The sequence below is a fragment of the Nyctibius grandis genome, chromosome 7, assembly GCF_013368605.1.
Source record: "Nyctibius grandis isolate bNycGra1 chromosome 7, bNycGra1.pri, whole genome shotgun sequence".
In the NCBI taxonomy this organism is placed as follows: domain Eukaryota; kingdom Metazoa; phylum Chordata; class Aves; order Nyctibiiformes; family Nyctibiidae; genus Nyctibius; species Nyctibius grandis.
The window spans coordinates 57899412-57916123 of record NC_090664.1 but is presented as its reverse complement, the minus strand read 5'-3'; the positions used below and the strand labels follow the sequence as shown (position 1 = coordinate 57916123).

Here is a 16712-nt window from a genome sequence, read left to right as displayed (position 1 = left end):
AAGGGCATGGAGTGACAGGACGAGGGGGAATGGTTTTAAACTGAAAGAGGGGAGACTGAGATTAGATATTAGGAAGAAATTCTTTACTGTGAGGGTGGTGAGACCCTGGCCCAGGTTGCCCAGAGAAGCTGTGGCTGCCCCCTCCCTGGCAGTGTTCAAGGCCAGGTTGGATGGAGCTTTGAGCAACCTGGTCTAGTGGAAGATGTCCCTGCCCATGGCAGGGGGGTTGGAACTAGATGATCTTTAAGGTCCCTTCCAACCCAAACTATTTTATGATTCTATGATTTCCAGTGAGACCAGGGTCCCAGTTCCCCATCGCTCTTCAGCCCAACCATGAGCAAAGAGGAGGGAGCCCCAGGGTAGGGGAGGAGAGCTGGGAGCCAGGAGAGGGCAGAAGCCAGGAGAAGGGAGGAGCAGATGATCTTAAACGCCTTTAGCTGTGGTTTTATCCCCAGAGCATCATGAATTGTTTTTACCTTCATTTTTGCAGCTCCCCTTTAGGTGTTTGAAGGTTGCCCTGAGTCTCTGCAGACTGTGGCTATGAAACCTCCTTTGTAGAAGTGCGGAGGCTGCGTTTGTTTTCAGTCGGCTCAGTCATAACTTGCCTGCCCTGTGCATGGCAGAAGCACGACAAGCTTCCCCACGGAGCTGAAGGCAAACTCAGGAACACCCCTAATGCTTGCCTACGGGGAGCGGCAGCCGCATCACCCATCCGTGGCTGCCGTTTCCCTTTAAGTGCTCTAAAAGCCATTCAAGTATTGAGTTGCTTGCTGAAAAATTAATGTGGAGACTGGCCAAGCGATGGCAGTCTGCCAGGGGTTTCCATGTCTACCAAGAATGTTTTGCAGTGCACCTTGGGAGAGGAACATTACTTCCTTCAATTTTTTTTTTTTCCTTTTTTTTTTCCCCTCCCCTTAAAGTGAGTAAATAAAGTAGCTGAGAAGTTAGAGCAGGCAGCTTTCATCACCAGCTCTCTCCATTCACATGGCTACATATTCTGGCTGACGGCTCAACCCATGGTAAGACGGACTTTTTGCTCAGATGGCGTTCGGCTGCCGGGAGATGCTACTAAACTGCTGTTGAAGTGGTCTCATGGGGGGTTGTGGTCCTATTGCAAAAGATTTGGCTCTGTGCTATGATGAAGATTGGGGGGTTACAGCTTTGGAAACAGAGTGATGTTCAGTGCGTGATAGTGTCTTTCTCCAAAGTTGATTGCTCGGGTGTTTTGTAGGGTTAGGAAAGGATGCATCCATGTTTAAGACGCAAGACAGTTTGGGGAGGCTGTGAATTCAGCAAAATCCTGCCCTTTCTGCCTCTGTGAAACAGGAATGTTGCTCATTTCCTAGCTGCATCTAGACAAATATTCACAAAATCCCTCCCAGGATAGGGTGTGTGCCGCAGGAGGTGGATATAATGGTGCGATTCATCACCCCGCTGTGGGACAAGGTGCCTTTGTTTCTCCTGCACCATGTCTCCGGGCGGTTGGACTCGTTATGTAGCCAACGTGCCTCACGGTTGCAGGTGGCTTCCAGCCCAGTGGGACAGGGCCTTGCTGTCCCCGTTTAGCTGCTGAAGGGAGAGATTGAACACGGCCAATGTAGTGCCATGGGAAAGTCACTCAAAGGCAAGGAGAGGGCCACTGATCTCATGTGGCCGCAGAAGGAAGGTCACCTCCTCCTTGTTTGTTCTGTCTCCAGGGACAGTGTTGCAGTGACTCGTCATTGCTCTCACAGCAAAGATAGGTTGCTGATGGGCTGTCTGGTGTATGCTGTCATCTCAACAGGGTGTTGGGAACTGGGAGGGATAGGAGTAGGGTGAAGACTGGGCCAAGACTTGCTACAGTCTTCAGAGTCGCTCATGTGAGGGCTGGCCTTCGTCATCTTCTCCCATGCTGCCTGTGTTTGAGGAGAGCCTTTCCCAGCCTTCTCAAATCAAATGGTGGCTTTCTCAGGAGGTACCCATAAAACCCTTCTGGGTGATGGGAAGAGATTGGTCTTGGCCACAAGAACTGTCTCACGCATTAAAAGAAAATCTAGCTGTTTTCTGCTCTCCATCCTTCTTCAGTGAGTCTCTTGCTTATCTATAGCTCTGCATCCTTGCTCCTCTTTCATGTCTCCACGTGCCAGATGCCTCTGGCTATTGGATTCCTCTGATCCACTGACTGGATGCATCTGGCATAGCTCAACAAGGAGTGGGAAGAAGGCGCCATCATTGCAGCTGGGGTGGTGCCACCCTGCTCAGAGTGTTTGGAAGAGCCCTGGTAAAAGTCCCTGTCCTCCTGCAGTCACTGTAGACCTCTGTGCCGTTCCCCAGCTGGGTTGTTCTGCAGCCCAAAAGACTCATGCAATTAAGTACTTGCTTATCTCACCGGTACCACTTCTCTGCTCCAACTCAGACAAATCTTCACGTCATTTTCAGAGCCAGAAGGATTGTAACCATTCTGCTACGATGAAATAGCAATACAATACTTTTTGATTATTACACAGTTTTCTGGAAACTTATCCATCCAACTGACTACGGAAAGGCTCATGGCTTCAGATAACTTTGCAGAGAGGAAGAAGCTGTTCTGAGCTGAAAGATGATAGCTTGGTGCTGGCATGGGAAAGCAGTGGGGTTTTTTTTGTTGTTGTTTTGGTCTATTTTCCTGTTTTCTGGCTATCTGCATGTATAGCAGCTCCTATGGAATTAGGACTGACTGCCAGAGGCTAGTGTTTGTTTTCTTCTTTACCAAGGCCTTTAGGTAGACAAGCTACCACAGAGCAATAAATAGTTTGGAATCATGAGTCATGTTTCATTCTTGTAACTAAGTGGGCATCATGGATTTATATAAAAAGGCTTCCTTATTTCTGTGTGTGTTGTTACAGAAGAGTAATCCTCAAGTAGTGTCCTTCTGCCTCTCTTGGACTGGCCAGCTGTCACTGTTGTAGGTAGCTGCTCTAAGGACTGGTATTTCTATCAGTTTTGTTCTGTGGAGTAAGAATTAGAACTGCTTTACTGAGCAGAAGCACATTAGTCATGTAATGCCATGTGGTAGGGTGCCCCAAGTGAGCTTGTGTCTTTCGATATGATGTGGGGCTGGGTGTGATTGCAGAGGTGCTTTGTATCTTCCCAGTGTCTGTAAACCATCTGGGCTTTCCAAAGTTCTCAGAGCAATGTAGCACCCTGACCTTTGGATGTCAGCTGCAACCAGATAGAAGGGCCACCTGAGTGGCTCCTCTGCCCTCAGGGTAGAGGCAAGTACCACAGGTCACACAGAAGGGTGCACACCTTGAAATGGTGACCATTCCCACCATGACCATCTAGTTGTCCTTCCTTGGCAGGTAATATTCTGTGCTGTGTGGGACAGGGGGAGGATGGGACCAGTTGGTGCAGCTCATGATGCACAGTTTCAGCACCACCTCGTTGCAGCTGGAGTTTGTCCAACAGGCTAAGGAACTGGTACAGCTTGACTAACAGGCACAAGAAGACATGTTACTCTTGGGTACTTTTTGGTCCTTGGATCAGGACCAATGTTTTGTCCCGTATGCTGATAGCCAGTGTGCTCCTGTTTGGTTTTGCCTCTTTCCAGATCTTCCTTACTCTGAAGAGAACCAGGTGCTACCTGGTAAAGGCCATCAGCCAACAGCTATTGTCTGTCCAGGGTCTTGTCAATGCCTTTTGGATGACCTTGCACTTCTACCAGTTAAAGAAGTTGTAGCAAGTCCCTGATGGTGGTGGACCTTCAGCAATGCTGGTGCTAAGAACTGGGTCTGCCACAGACTCAGCACTGTGTGGACATGTAATTAGAGACAGTACCAGGACCAACTGTTGTCTTAACAGAGGAGAGCACAGGTGGGGTGGACTTGCTGAAGGTCATGTAAACAGTGAGGGAAATGGTATTTAGGTCATCTGGCCACCCAACTGGGGCTGAAATGTCTAGACTGCACAGTTCCAGGGATTAACTCTTGACTTTTCAAGCTGAGAGCCTGTGTGGGATCAATACTGTGACATTTAGTTCAGATCTGAGCTCTCTGTCTAGGAGACACTGAGACTGGAGGTTGTAGGAAGAGTGAGTCTCTTAGCTTTGCGTGGGGCTTTCCTACATAAGGAAATACACGTGGTAAGGAAAGATGTCAAGTACATAGCGATATATTTTTTTATGCCTTCTCTCCTTATGCTTGTTCTGTGCCTGTCCTGCTCCTGGGCAGTCTTCTGTTGCAATCTGTCCCTGGTCTTGTCTGGTTGTCATCTCTCTCATGGGCAGGAATACAGATGCAGACACATGACTGCAGTGTGTGTGTTACTTGAAGTCTGAACATCCTGACATGAGTCTGAAGAATTTCTAAAAGTGTTTTATTTCTATACTGGTTTACTGCTGAGTGCTTGTTCAGATGTAGAAAACATGTCTGTACCCATTGTTGATCCCGGTTTCTTGTTCCTTGTCTTCTAATCAGTCCTGCCTTGCATGCCTCTCTTACCCTTTAGGGAAAAGGCTTGTGTTGCCTCAGTGAAAAGAACCGGGACAAGTCTGATTATCCAGAAGATTGTGAAACTTCTTTTGCATGAGATATGAATAATTGCACACTTAGCTCCTGTTTCCATGCATACTTTCCCAATGGCGTGCCCAAGCACTTCGCTTCTGGGCTTGCAAGGCACATGAGTTAAAGAGTACGTGCTTGTATCAGACACCCACCTCTACGTTAGAGTCCCCTGGGTGAGTGAATTTGAGTACTCCAGCTTGTTGCTCCTGTCTGGGGTAGGTGCTGTGTCAGATCCTTAGCTGGCTAAAGCATACCAGATCCACAGATCCACAGAATCAATCAGGTTGGAAGAGACCTCTGGGATCATCGAGTCCAACCATTGCCCTGACACCACCATGGCAACTAGACCATGGCACTAAGTGCCATGGCCAGGCTTTTCTTAAACACATCCAGAGATGGTGACTCCACCACCTTCCTGGCCAGCCCCTTCCAATGGCTAATGACCCTTGCTGAGAAGAAATTCTTCCTAATGTCCAACCTGAACCTCCCCTTGCCAAGCTTGAGGCTGTGTCCTCTTGTCCTATCACTAGTTGCCTGGGAGAAGAGGTTGACTCCCACTGCACTACAACCTCCAGTGAGGCCCCAGCAGCTATGACTGCCCTATTGCCTGCGAAAGCCTCAGATGGTCCTGTGGCAGGCCTGTAGCAAGGCAGCAGAAACATCAACTTGGTGCTAGCTGGGGCTATAGGCCTGGTGCCATCTTAGATTTGCATTGCCTCTTCCACCTCCCAGCTTGGTCCTCTTTCACTCGACACTGATGTGCATCTGAAACTCTTGGGATGTCTTGAGGGGTAAATGAAGCTGCTGATTTTTTAAAATAGCTTTTTGGAAGGCAAAGCAAGCTATATGATACTGGGATTTATGCTAGGAGGAACCATGTTTTGTTGGGGGAAAAAAAAAGTACTTCATCCTTCTCACATCTTCAAACAGCCTCTGCCCAGGGGTACGCAGGAGCTGAGGTTTCATTGAGTGATGTTGTGGGAGTGGAAGGTTGCAGGCTGTTTGCTGCTGCTCTGGGGCATGCTTCAGCAGCCCCATATTGGAGCTGGTACAGTTAAGGATATTATTTTAAGAAGTGAGTGAGTCATAAAGCAGCTATTTCCAGAATGGTTGGTTCTTGTAACATGGGGTGGTATTGCCCTGGTGACAGATGTGCTGTCCAACAGACCTGACTCAACATCACTGTCCCCAGAGCTCAAGAATGTGCCTGGTACCTAGTTTCAGCAGAGGAACCTGGACTATAAATAGTAAATAAATGGTAAGTAAATATTTTTTTAGTTAAAATGAAACAAAAACTCCTTGATGGAAAAGACAAGTTGTTTCAGGGAAGCTGTTTGGAGGAAATTATGAGGGTGTTGAGACACTTTACTGTAAGGGTGGTGAGACACTGGAATAGGTTGCCCAGAGAAGTTGTAGATGCCTCATCACTGGAAGTGTTCAAAGTCAGGCTGGGTAGGGCTTTGAGCAACCTGATCCAGCAAAAGATGTTCCTGCTCATGGCAGGGGGGTTAGACTAAATGATCTTTAAAGATCCCTTCAAACCCAAACCATTATATGATTCTATGAAAGGAGACATTTTCTTACAAGGTACAAATTGGGGTGACATTTGTGGAAGATCCTGTTCTTATGGCTAAAAATCCTACGCAGGAAGAGCAAGGTGCACTCCTTCTCTTGATCAAACCTAGTTTGGTATTTCTAGAAGGGTAAATTCTTTTAATTGCCATAGGTGGTTGAATGCCAGTTTGCTGTGTTGTCTATTTAAAGGCAGACCTCCTGGAGGACAGCATGTTCGTTGGTTCCACTACACTGCAACTGACTCTCCCCAATCCCTTGAGTGGATGTTTCCAGTGATGATGTTAAGCCTAGCATTAAACCGTGTTCCCCAGAGTCATACAGAATCAACCAGGTTGGAAGAGCCCTCTGGGCTCATCGAGTCCAACCATTGCCCTGACACCACCATGGCAACTAGACCATGGCACTAAGTGCCATGCCCAGTATTTTCTTAAACCCCTCCAGAGATGGTGACTCCACCACCTCGCTGGGCAAGCCCCTTCCAATGTCTAATAACCCTTAAAAAGTGACACATGCAAGCACAGGAAACAAAGATTTAAAACTGAGGTCAAGCAGAAGAGCAAAATATAAAGCCTGAACCACCTGATACCGCTTTCTGTAGACAAATGAACACCAGAAGCATCCCCCAAGCTCCCAGCTAGAAATGATATCATGTGCTCTGTGTTTAAGGTCTGTGGTTGCAGATAGCTGGCGACAATTTCATTAATAATGATCTGGTCAGATAACGGGAGAGAGACCTAGAGCTGATAAGGAAGTTTTCTAAAGACTTCCATGGAAAACCACCGTGTTTATTTAACAAAAACCTCTTAGTAGAAGAAGTTTAGTTCTGACAGAACTCCAGGCATAGACTCCTTTTTTTTCAAAAAGAAAAGCTCCATCTGTCAACGTGTCCCTGATTTTTTTTGTTTTGTTTCTTTTTTACAATTGAAAGTCTCTTGGGTCTACTCTTTTTTTTTTTTTTTTTTTTTTTTTTACTTCAAGTTTTGAAATCGACAAGTTCCCAAGATCAAAAAATAACTTTTTGTCTTCAGGTTGATCAGGACTAAAACTTACCAGTCTGCAAAATATGACTTTGGGTATGTTTTTTTTTCCCCTATTTTTTTCCCCTGAATCAAAGCAGGATGGGGAAGCAATTGCAGTATTACACTCACAAGATGAGAAGCATGTCTCATGCACAGCCTTAGATGCTCTTGAAACATCTGTGTCCTCATCACATGTGTTTTCTTCTCAGCAAGGGTCATTAGATATTGGAAGGGGCTGCCCAGGGTGGTGGTGGAGTCACCATCTCTGGAGGTGTTTAAGAAAAGACTGGACGTGGCACTTAGTGCCATGGTCTAGTTGCCATGGTGGTGTCAGGGCAATGGTTGGACTCGATGATCCCAGAGGGCTCTTCCAACCTCATTGATTCTGTGATCACTGTCTTGTCTACTGCAGAAATGTCCTGGACAGCAGGGCACTATTGACACTTACCTTTCATTAGTCTTTATCTTAAGAAATACTGTCTATACAATATAGGTGATGGACCAAGCTGTGCCTCACCCTCCATATCGAGCCCAAACCTAATCTGGTCCTAAAGGCTGGATGTAAAGATGTCTACAGTGTGTTGAAGGCTCCCGTCATGGATGCAGCACGGTCAGAGTGGTCCTAGCTCTAGGCTGGCTCAGTAGAAGAAAATCACTGTAATTTTTGGCCCAGTGTTTTAAAGTAGAACAACATCAATTCATGCTGTAACCTGTGGCAATCCAGTAGCTGTTGCACCATCAGCTGAGTTGCCCATGGAATGGGGACAGGTTAGCTGGTGGTGGGAAATATCCTGATCTGGAAGCTGGAGGTCTTTCCTCTGTTGAGGACAGCATGTAGGGGGCAGGAATGTGAAGCTGTTCAGAGGAAGATAAAGAAAAATCCTGTCTGTCTGGCCTGCTGTTGGAGGCATCCTAAGGAGCAAGGGTGATTAGGGCTGGGGAGAAGTGCGAGAAGAGGAAAAGCAGCAAATGAATAGGAGCGTACTGAGAACTGGGTTGTGCAGACCTTGACTCCAGGGAGGATGTCTCAGAGCTGAAATGCAGAGGTGCAAATATCAGGACTTGGGGTTCTGCTGCTGTTCATTGGGGTTAAGGCTGAGAAGCAGCCTGAAGGTCTCAGACCGAACATTGCATTTGTGCAAATTCTGAGCGTTTCAGGCAAACTGGCTGAGTGACTGGAAATAGAATTCTGTTGAGGAAACAAGCAAAAGAACTGTCCCAAACCAAACTGTTACACTCCTCTGCGTCACTACAGCTTTACTAGACTGGAGTTAAAAAGAATAATGGGGAAAAACATGAATCTAAAGAACGCACAACAATCCACTTGACTAAAACTGTACAGAAACAAGCTACAAAGCTGACCTTGAGGCCCAAACCCGAACACGCACAGTGGGTTGAACCAGAAGACCTTAGATATAAGGTGGGCTCTCCAGTGTCCATCTGCCCCAGCATGGAGCCAGAGCTCCTGGGCCTTTTCATGCAGTCCCACAGGGGAGCTGGAGATCCCCAAACCTTTGTGCTCAATAGGGAAATGCTCAGCACTGGGATCTCTGAAACCCCCTCCCCTTTCTGGAGGGTAGGCACTATCATAAGTTCTGCCAGCAATCTCCATCCATATAGAGTCTGGAGCCTGGAAAACCCTCCTGAGCTCAAGCACCTATGCAAAGACTTTGAAAGGACTTGAGGCGCCCGTCTGCCATCTAGTCCCTTGTGGGGGAGGCACTTCCTCAGGATGTAGAAAATCTGATTTCATTCCAAATTTTGGACTGGAAGAAAAAAGGTCTGTAATTGTGCCGAAGTCCTGATCCACCAGCTCTTTGACTTCGCAGCTTGCAGAGCAGGTAGAAGGCCGGCAGTGAGCTCATTGCTCACTCATCCTTTCCATTCCCCAGCTGCATCCTTCCCTGGTATTGTTCCCTGCTGTGTACAAGGATTCCTGCTCTGGGGGTTGCTGCTCCGCCTGCCTGTGTGGTATAAACCACTGTGTTGAGGCAGACAGTGAGTTATGGGCACACCCCTCTCTGAAAAAACCCCAGGAGTCCTGGAAAGTGGGAAGGAAGTCAACACAATAGAAGAACCTCTACAAACAAAAGGTGGTTGAGGCACCTCTTGTCTCCTGTTACACCCTGAGCATCCTCGCTATAGAAAGTGACTTGTCCTGATCCCTCAGCCCACAGTAAGTTGAGTAGTTTGTAAGAATCCTTGAAATCATATAGCCAAGGAGGAGGTGAGCTGCTGAGTTGTAACGTGTTGGAGCGTCTGGGAAAGAATGGGGCTTTGTTAGTGCTCTCCAGCACACTCTGAAGCAGAAGGGGAGGGCGTGAGGCTTTTGTCGGGCAGCGTATCTACTTTTTCTGATGTGGAGAGTGAGTGGATGGTGGCGGCTGCTGCTTTGACATAAACGCTTATGGGGATTTGCTGTAATTATGGGTCGACTGGGAAAATCCTTTTGTGTTTTAGGAGGTGGGGTGGTGGCTGAGCTCAAATAGATGGACTGTGGAGGACTTTGGGTCCTCCTGATCGATGGACTTTGGGTTTTGGGTTTGTTTTGTGGTTGTTTTTTTTTAAAGGGGGGTGAAATAGTTATGCTGGCTGAGATGTACCAGAGGACAGACTCTGCACGCATCACGTGCAGGCTCTCACACGCTCCCAGCAGCGGGCTCTGAATAGCAGGAAACCTCCCGTTTCCCAGGGTTTCCGTCTGCGGGGCTACAGCGAGCACAGAAGTCACACAAGGGGAGGGACTGGCAGAACAAGAAGAAAAAGCACAGGAGCTTCATTTGGCAAACTACTATGGGAATGGACTGTAGGTGAAAAGGAATTAGAGCTGAGAAATGCCACTGTGCAAAGAAAAACACATCCTGTCCTTTTCCAGTTTCCTGTATTTTAAGTTTCCCCAGCACACGAGCTGCGAGAGCATAGATCACTAAATTTCTTGTCCTTTTAAAAAGGCAAATAGCAAAACAATTGCTTTAAAAACCCTATTTGCACAGCTTTCGTAACTGCCTCCCTGGGCCCTGTGGGTGTCTCAGCTAATGAACAGGCCCAGATCTGTGTTTCAGCAAACGAGGCGGCTGGACGTGGGAGGGAGAGGTGGGAGGGGAGAGTGGCGGCTCTGCGAGCACAGAGTATTTCAGGACTCGGAAGCTCGGAGGAGCTGCTGCCGTAGCACTTACCACGGGGGAATTTTAATTGGCTGCCTTATGCAAGGTACGTTGCTCTATGCGCTGGTTATTTTTGGGTTTCATGACCAGCGTTCGTTGGTTGGTTGTTTTCCCATTGATCCTGAGGCTCGGTTTTGTGTTTAGATGTGTACCGTAGGAGGGGTGTAAGATGAGCCTTAGCAGTAGATTTAGATTGGATATTAGGAAGAAATTCTTTACTGTGAGGGTGGTGAGACACAGGAACAGGTTGGCCAGAGAAGCTGTGGCTGCCCCCTCCCTGGCAGTGTTCAAGGCCAGGTTGGATGGGGCTTGGAGCAACCTGGTCTAGTCGAAGGTGTCCCTGCCCGTGGCAGGGGGGTTGGAACTGGATGATCTTTAAGGTCCCTTCCAACCGAAACCATTCTATGATTCTATGATTCTAAGGTAATGTGCTACGAGTAAAAGTGCTGAGGCAGAGTAAAGTTTGGGAGTGTTTTCTACAGGTAGAAATTTTACGTGTGCAAGAGGTGTGGAGTACATTTTCCTGGAGTGTAAAATGCACTTGCATGAACCCCTATGCTCTATCTAGACAACGCATTGGCCTTGCATAAAGACGGTACATTGTCTTTAAGGTATTTATTTCCCAGTATGGTCCAGACTTGTGGCATTAAATCTTCTACTTGCTCTCACCTTGTATTTTCCAGAAAGGGATGCTGGAGAAGCACATGCACGCGTGGTCCCTCTCCTGCAGGCAGCTGCCTGATCCTGCTTGTGTTGGGGCTTGCTCTTATTTTGAGGGAGGGATTTTCCACTCGTGCCAGGCAAGCAGGTAACCTCACCTGGCAATATGAGCCTGATGAAGTAAGGCTGGAAACTGTGCATTCACACGGGGGTTGCACAGCTTGCCTGGCAGAGTAAAGAAACCAATACCCAACTAATTAGTCAGGGCGAGAGAGGCTGATAAGCTCGCCTGGGTTTCTGCAAGGGTGGGAAGTGGTTGAAAGCTTGCAGGTGTCTTAGGTGTTAAGTGAAAAGTCTGGGTCAAAGGCCCAATTATAGGGGAACAGCAACATATTTAAGACTTTTTAAAAGTAACAAACAACTCTGTGTTTAGAGCCAGAAGAGGAGGAGCTGCACTTCTGTTTTTAAACTTTAGCTTAGTTTAATTTGGACCTGAACCAAAGCTGTGTCTCTTTGTCTGTGGAAATTTCCTATGGCCTGGAAGCTTCCTAGACCTTGCAGCTGCTCCCTGAACTTGGTAGTTTCATTAGTGCACTGCAATGACTTCAATTCCCAATGAGCTGCAAGACAAGGTTTTTGAGGATCTGCCAAGGAAATCAGGCAGAATTGCTTGTCAAGACCCTGCCTTCAATTTAGTAATGCATTTTGGAGGCAAATGATATCAACAAGTTCAAGAGGGATAAGATAAATTCAGGGACAACGGGTCTATAGGCAGATACTAGGAATAGGGTTGCACCCTTTGAGATCTCTAATGCAACAGTTGGTTGTTGGGGGAATACAAGAGGAATGGACCTCAGAAAGTGGCCAAGCTTACGTTTGTTGTCTACATAACAGCTCATTTTCCTACTGCCAGACTAGCTAGACCACTGGCCTGAGCTAGTCAGGTATTGTTTACATTCCTGTTGAATTGGAAAGGGCTCATGCAAAGTACTTTGGGCTCAACAAACAGGAATTTTTATTGTGAAACAGTTTTGTCAGAGCTTTGACCAGCTCTTCAGTCATCAAAAGACCTGGGTTTTGGCACTCAAAGCACCTCAGTGAACTGTGGCGTCTCAGAATGACGATCAGAGGTTAGGAAGCACCGGCGACTCTTTGCAGGTCTGTCCTGCCTTCAGCAGCTTGTAATTTGTCCTCCAAGAGTACCTGAAGGGTTTGATGAAACACTAGAAGCTTCCTACTACATTCAGTCTTTGGTAAAGGCCTCGGGCACTAGAAGAGAGAGGAAGAAAAATCTGGCAGTTCTTCAGTCAGGATTGTTGTTAATGTTCCTGGACATAAGTGAGCTTAAGGGACCCAAACAGAAAGCGGAGAAAGGCTGGGTGTAAGGATTAAACTAATCCAGGCAAGTCTTTTTATTTTTTTTTCCCTCCATTCCTGTTCCTTTGTATGGACTTCAGCCCTGCCCTATTTCTGGCAGGTATTGGGGATGCTGTGAAGTGCTTAGGCTTTGCATGGGTCACTCGGGAGGGCAGATCTAGGAGGTTTTGTAGGTGGCATTTTGTAGTGACACGTCGTTAGCTTTTGGACGTTGCCTCTAGCGTAAGCAAACATCTGTGAGATGGGAGGAGAGGCAAGTAAAGGTGTCAAAAGGCAGGGCAGCTAGAGGATGGATCCAGAGCTTCACTTGGATCCAGGGAGGTTGTAGTGAAGTGGGAGTCGGCCTCTTCTCCCAGGCAACTAGCGATAGGACAAGAGGACACAGCCTCAAGCTTCACCAGGGGAGGTTCAGGTTGGACATTAGGAAGAATTTTTTCTCAGAAAGGGTTATTGGACATTGGAATGGGCTGCCCAGGGAGGTGGTGGAGTCACCATCTCTGGAGGGGTTTAAGAAAAGCCTGGACATGGCACTTAGTGCCCTGGTCTAGTTGACATGGTGGTGTCAGGGCAGTGGTTGGACTCAATGATCCCAGAGGGCTCTTCCAACCTGGTTGATTCTGTGATTCTTGCAAATATTTCATGGAGTCAGCCATCTCAGAAGTGGCCATTGTCACAGTTTTATGATGATTTTCTATCTTTTAGCATAAAGGAAGTGGAACCCCCTCTGGTTCTACTCAAGTTCTGGAGGTCTTGAGTGGAGAAGATGGTTCGGGGGATGACATTACTGTACATCATCATCATTACTGTATATTACATCACATCTGTGAAGCAGTTCTGCTACCAGCTTTCCCATTGTTTCAAGGGACACTTCTGATATTGTTTGTCCCTCTGGGTTGGTTTCCAGGCTGTAATTCAGACTGATACTCATGGTCTGACTCAAAACTGCTTCAATGTAGATGGCAACACATATTCTAAACCCCAGATGTGTAGCACTCTGCCATTTTTCTTGCTTTTTTTGCGGCCATGCTGAAATCCCATTTGCTTTGGAAAAGCAGAGTAGGCATATTGGGGAGTATGAGGCCAAGGGAGAGGAGCTCCTGCTCCCAAAGCTGCTACCAGAACTGTGACACAAAAATTGCCCCTAGCTGTTGTCTTCTGGCTTTCCCATATTTCTACTCCAATGGAGGATTATTGAGTCCCTTCTTCTCATAATCTCCTTTCCTTTGCTACTCCAGACAGCCTGTAGTTTTTTCAGGTTTGGTTTGGAGTTTCGTCCAGCAACCCCAAGTCATTTTGTGTTGCATATAAGTTGCTGGGTCAAAATAGTTACGCTTCTACATGCATAAGGTGCTTGCAAGTGATAACGATAATGATAGTGGCAGCTACAAGGCCATGGGAGATTAAAACACTAAGTAAACATCATCTCACCTGTGGGCCTTATCGTACTTGTCTTGTTATTTGCAAAGGCTGAATGATATCCTTAATTGTGGTGAGAGTGATCTTCTCTAGCCTTAGTTGTCAACAAGTAAAGGGTCTTATTTGAGCTGTTTAATCCTGTAGCTAGTGGACAGAGACCAGGTATGCCCAAAGGCCCAGTCCTTTCTCTTATGCCAGATTAAAATTGAGCTTCTCGGATTAAAATTGAGCTTCTCAGATTAAATTGAGCTTCTCGTGTGCCTCTTTGTTAGTTACAAAGGGAGTCTGGGGTGAGTAACTCAGCCTTCAGACACCCAGAAAGGGCAGATGGGTTTTGTCCTTTTGAAGTCAACTAGAGGTTTATGGTTGTTTTTATTGGGCTCAGGACTGAACTTCCTAAGGAAGGGACAGGAGCTTCTAATTTGGGTTTGGGTCAGATAAGGTTTGTGTAAAGCTTTTGTGTTCCCTGTTCTTGCAAAAAAAAGAAGAAAACCACGTAGCTTCCTGTGTGTCCTGTTTTTTTGTGTTAAAGATGGAAGAAGAGAGAAGTCCAAGGGCAGGGGGAGGAGAAGGTTCTTCTTGGGCTGAAAAATCAATTATACAGCCTCAACACTCTCTGAAGAGAGCACTGAATGCTTGTTTGACCCTTTGTAAGCTCCTGGCCACACACTGCTGTCCTAAATTTGCTGAGGTTTTAATGTGGTCGATATTTTGACAACTCTGCATTGTCTCTTCTTTCAGTGCTTGAGGTTCTGCCATGCAGGTGACCAGTAACCAATTTTATGACTGATGCATAAAATCAGCAGTATCAAGCCAGGCTGCCTCACCTCTCACAATGCAGAAGAACATGCCTGGAGAAGAACAAGACAAAACCTGGAAAGGGTTGTAGCAATACTTCCTCCATTTGTGCTTCTTGCCTCCTCAGGGACTTCTTGAGCTGGAGAGTTGATGCCTTTGTTTTTATTAGCTTTTAATTGATATTTTTTCCTCCATGGACTCGTCCAGCTTCTTTTGTATGCACGTATAGTATTCTCATAGCAATGACAGACTCTTGTGGCAGTGAGTTCAGTGGCTTAATTAGACGTGGTGAAGTTGAATGTCCTGTGGTTCATCTTGAGCTGGCCCCATCGCTCGAGGGTAGAGGTGGTTGTGCTGTGCTCCAAATGCTTGCTGTGTGGCCTCATCTGCGTATGAACCTGGACCAAGCAAAAGCCTGAGGGTCTTGTGTTCAGGGTGGGAGTCTTGATGGGTTTATTAATTTTCTTGTGTTTTTAAACTATGTGGTGCACTGTGCTTACCTACTATCATTGCTCTGCTCAGTAATTTCCCCTGGTAAAGAAAATGCTGAACCAGATCTTGCCTGGTTCCTTCACACGGCTGGCATTGGCACGCTCCCTGTATCCCATGCTAAAGCCTAATCCAAGTAACTGCTACCTCTGTTGTTCTCTTCCTCCTTTTTATGCTGCTAAGGGCTGTCTTGGGATTCAGGGTTTTATTGTCTTCCTGCCCTGTTTATTCTCAATTACCTCTTAACTCCTTGGGTGTTTCTGTCTGCTTATGAGGTGGCTCCAGTAAGTTGAATGTTAATTCATCCCATCATGATCATCTGAGGCTTGACAAGAGCAGAGTCTGAATGGGACAATTTGCTTCAGGGTGTTGGTGTTGGTTAAAAAAAGCCTGGAATAGTTTTTCCACATGACAGAATGGTCTTTGTGCCCGCCTGAATGCAGGCTCAGCTGGAGCGTGACACGTGAAAGGGGGGATGTTGTTTGGAAACACAATTAGGATGCATGAGGATACTTGGCCCCTAGAGAAAAGCAGCAAAGGTTGGGACAGAAAGAGGAGCAACGTCTCTGTTTGCCCCCCTGGCCTAAGGAGCTCCTGAGTTTATGGACTCTGATCTGGCACTACTAATTGAATGAGGAGATCCCACCCTGCTCGTGGGCACATTTATGTGATAATACATTAAACTATGCTGGGGACTGGATCCAGGTTAAAAAGTAATCACCTGGCAAAGGCAGCTAGGGTCCGTGGTTCAAGCTCAAACAAAGGAAAGATTCCTCTCCTTCCTCCACCCCTTAAGACCAACCCTTAATGCTAATCCATTTTTTCCCCCCCAAAAAAAACCCTGTATAATCATAATCATGATTATACAGATGTTGAGTTGAGCAAGGGGAGGGAACAGCTAGTTAGGTCTATGTTCATTCTGGTTTAAGGTTCTGAGATTTGTCTGTTATGTCACACACTGTGATGTGACGCAAAGTGCTGGCCTGTAATTAATTCAGTGTAACAATAAACAAGACTATCTGTTAATTTCTGAGGGAGAAACTCACTACTGACAGGTTTTGTGCAGAAGTGTATATTATTCTGCCCTGTAATGTGCACCCGTTAGAACTATACACTGCTTGGGGAAAGACATAATGCTCGTGCAAAGGGTTAACAGCAGGGAAGGACTTGTGTGTCCTTCTGGGTATCACAGAATCACACAGAATCAATCAGGTTGGAAGAGCCCTCTGGGATCATCGAGTCCAACCATTGCCCTGACACCACCATGGCAACTAGACCATGGCACTAAATGCCATGTCCAGGCTTTTCTTAAACACCTCCAGAGATGGTGACTCCACCACTTCCCTGGGCAGCCCCTTCCAATGTCTAATGACCCTTGCTGAGAAGAAATGCTTCCTAATGGCCAACCTGAACCTCCCCTGGCCAAGCTTGAGGCTGTGTCCTCTTGTCCTATCGCTAGTTGCCTGGGAGAAGAGGCTGACTCCCACTCCTCTACAACCTCCCTTCAGGTAGTTGTAGACTGCACTAAGGTCACCTCTGAGCTTCCTCTTCTCCTGGCTAAACAACCCCAGCTCCCTCAGCTGTTCCTCGTAGGTCAGACCCTCCAGACCCTTCCCCAGTTTGGTCGCCCTCCTCTGCACTCGCTCCAACACCTCAACATCTTTCTTGGAGTGCGGGGCCCAGAACTGGACACA

General features: G+C 46.9%; 1 protein-coding gene across 3 annotated transcripts in view; it reads left to right on the top strand.

Moving 5' to 3' along the window:
• The first annotated feature begins 943 nt into the window (after nt 1-943).
• Nucleotides 944-16712, top strand: part of ALS2CL (ALS2 C-terminal like) — a 52546-nt gene continuing 36777 nt past the window's right edge. The window contains exon 1 of one of the 3 annotated variants that reach the window (XM_068404933.1): nt 944-1019. In XM_068404933.1, coding sequence (XP_068261034.1) covers nt 1017-1019 — 3 coding nt within the window. In that variant the 5' untranslated portion in view covers nt 944-1016. Of the gene's footprint in view, nt 1020-9240; nt 9291-10235; nt 10325-16712 lie in introns of those variants that run through there. The other 2 variants (XM_068404935.1, XM_068404934.1) reach the window with 2 other exon arrangements.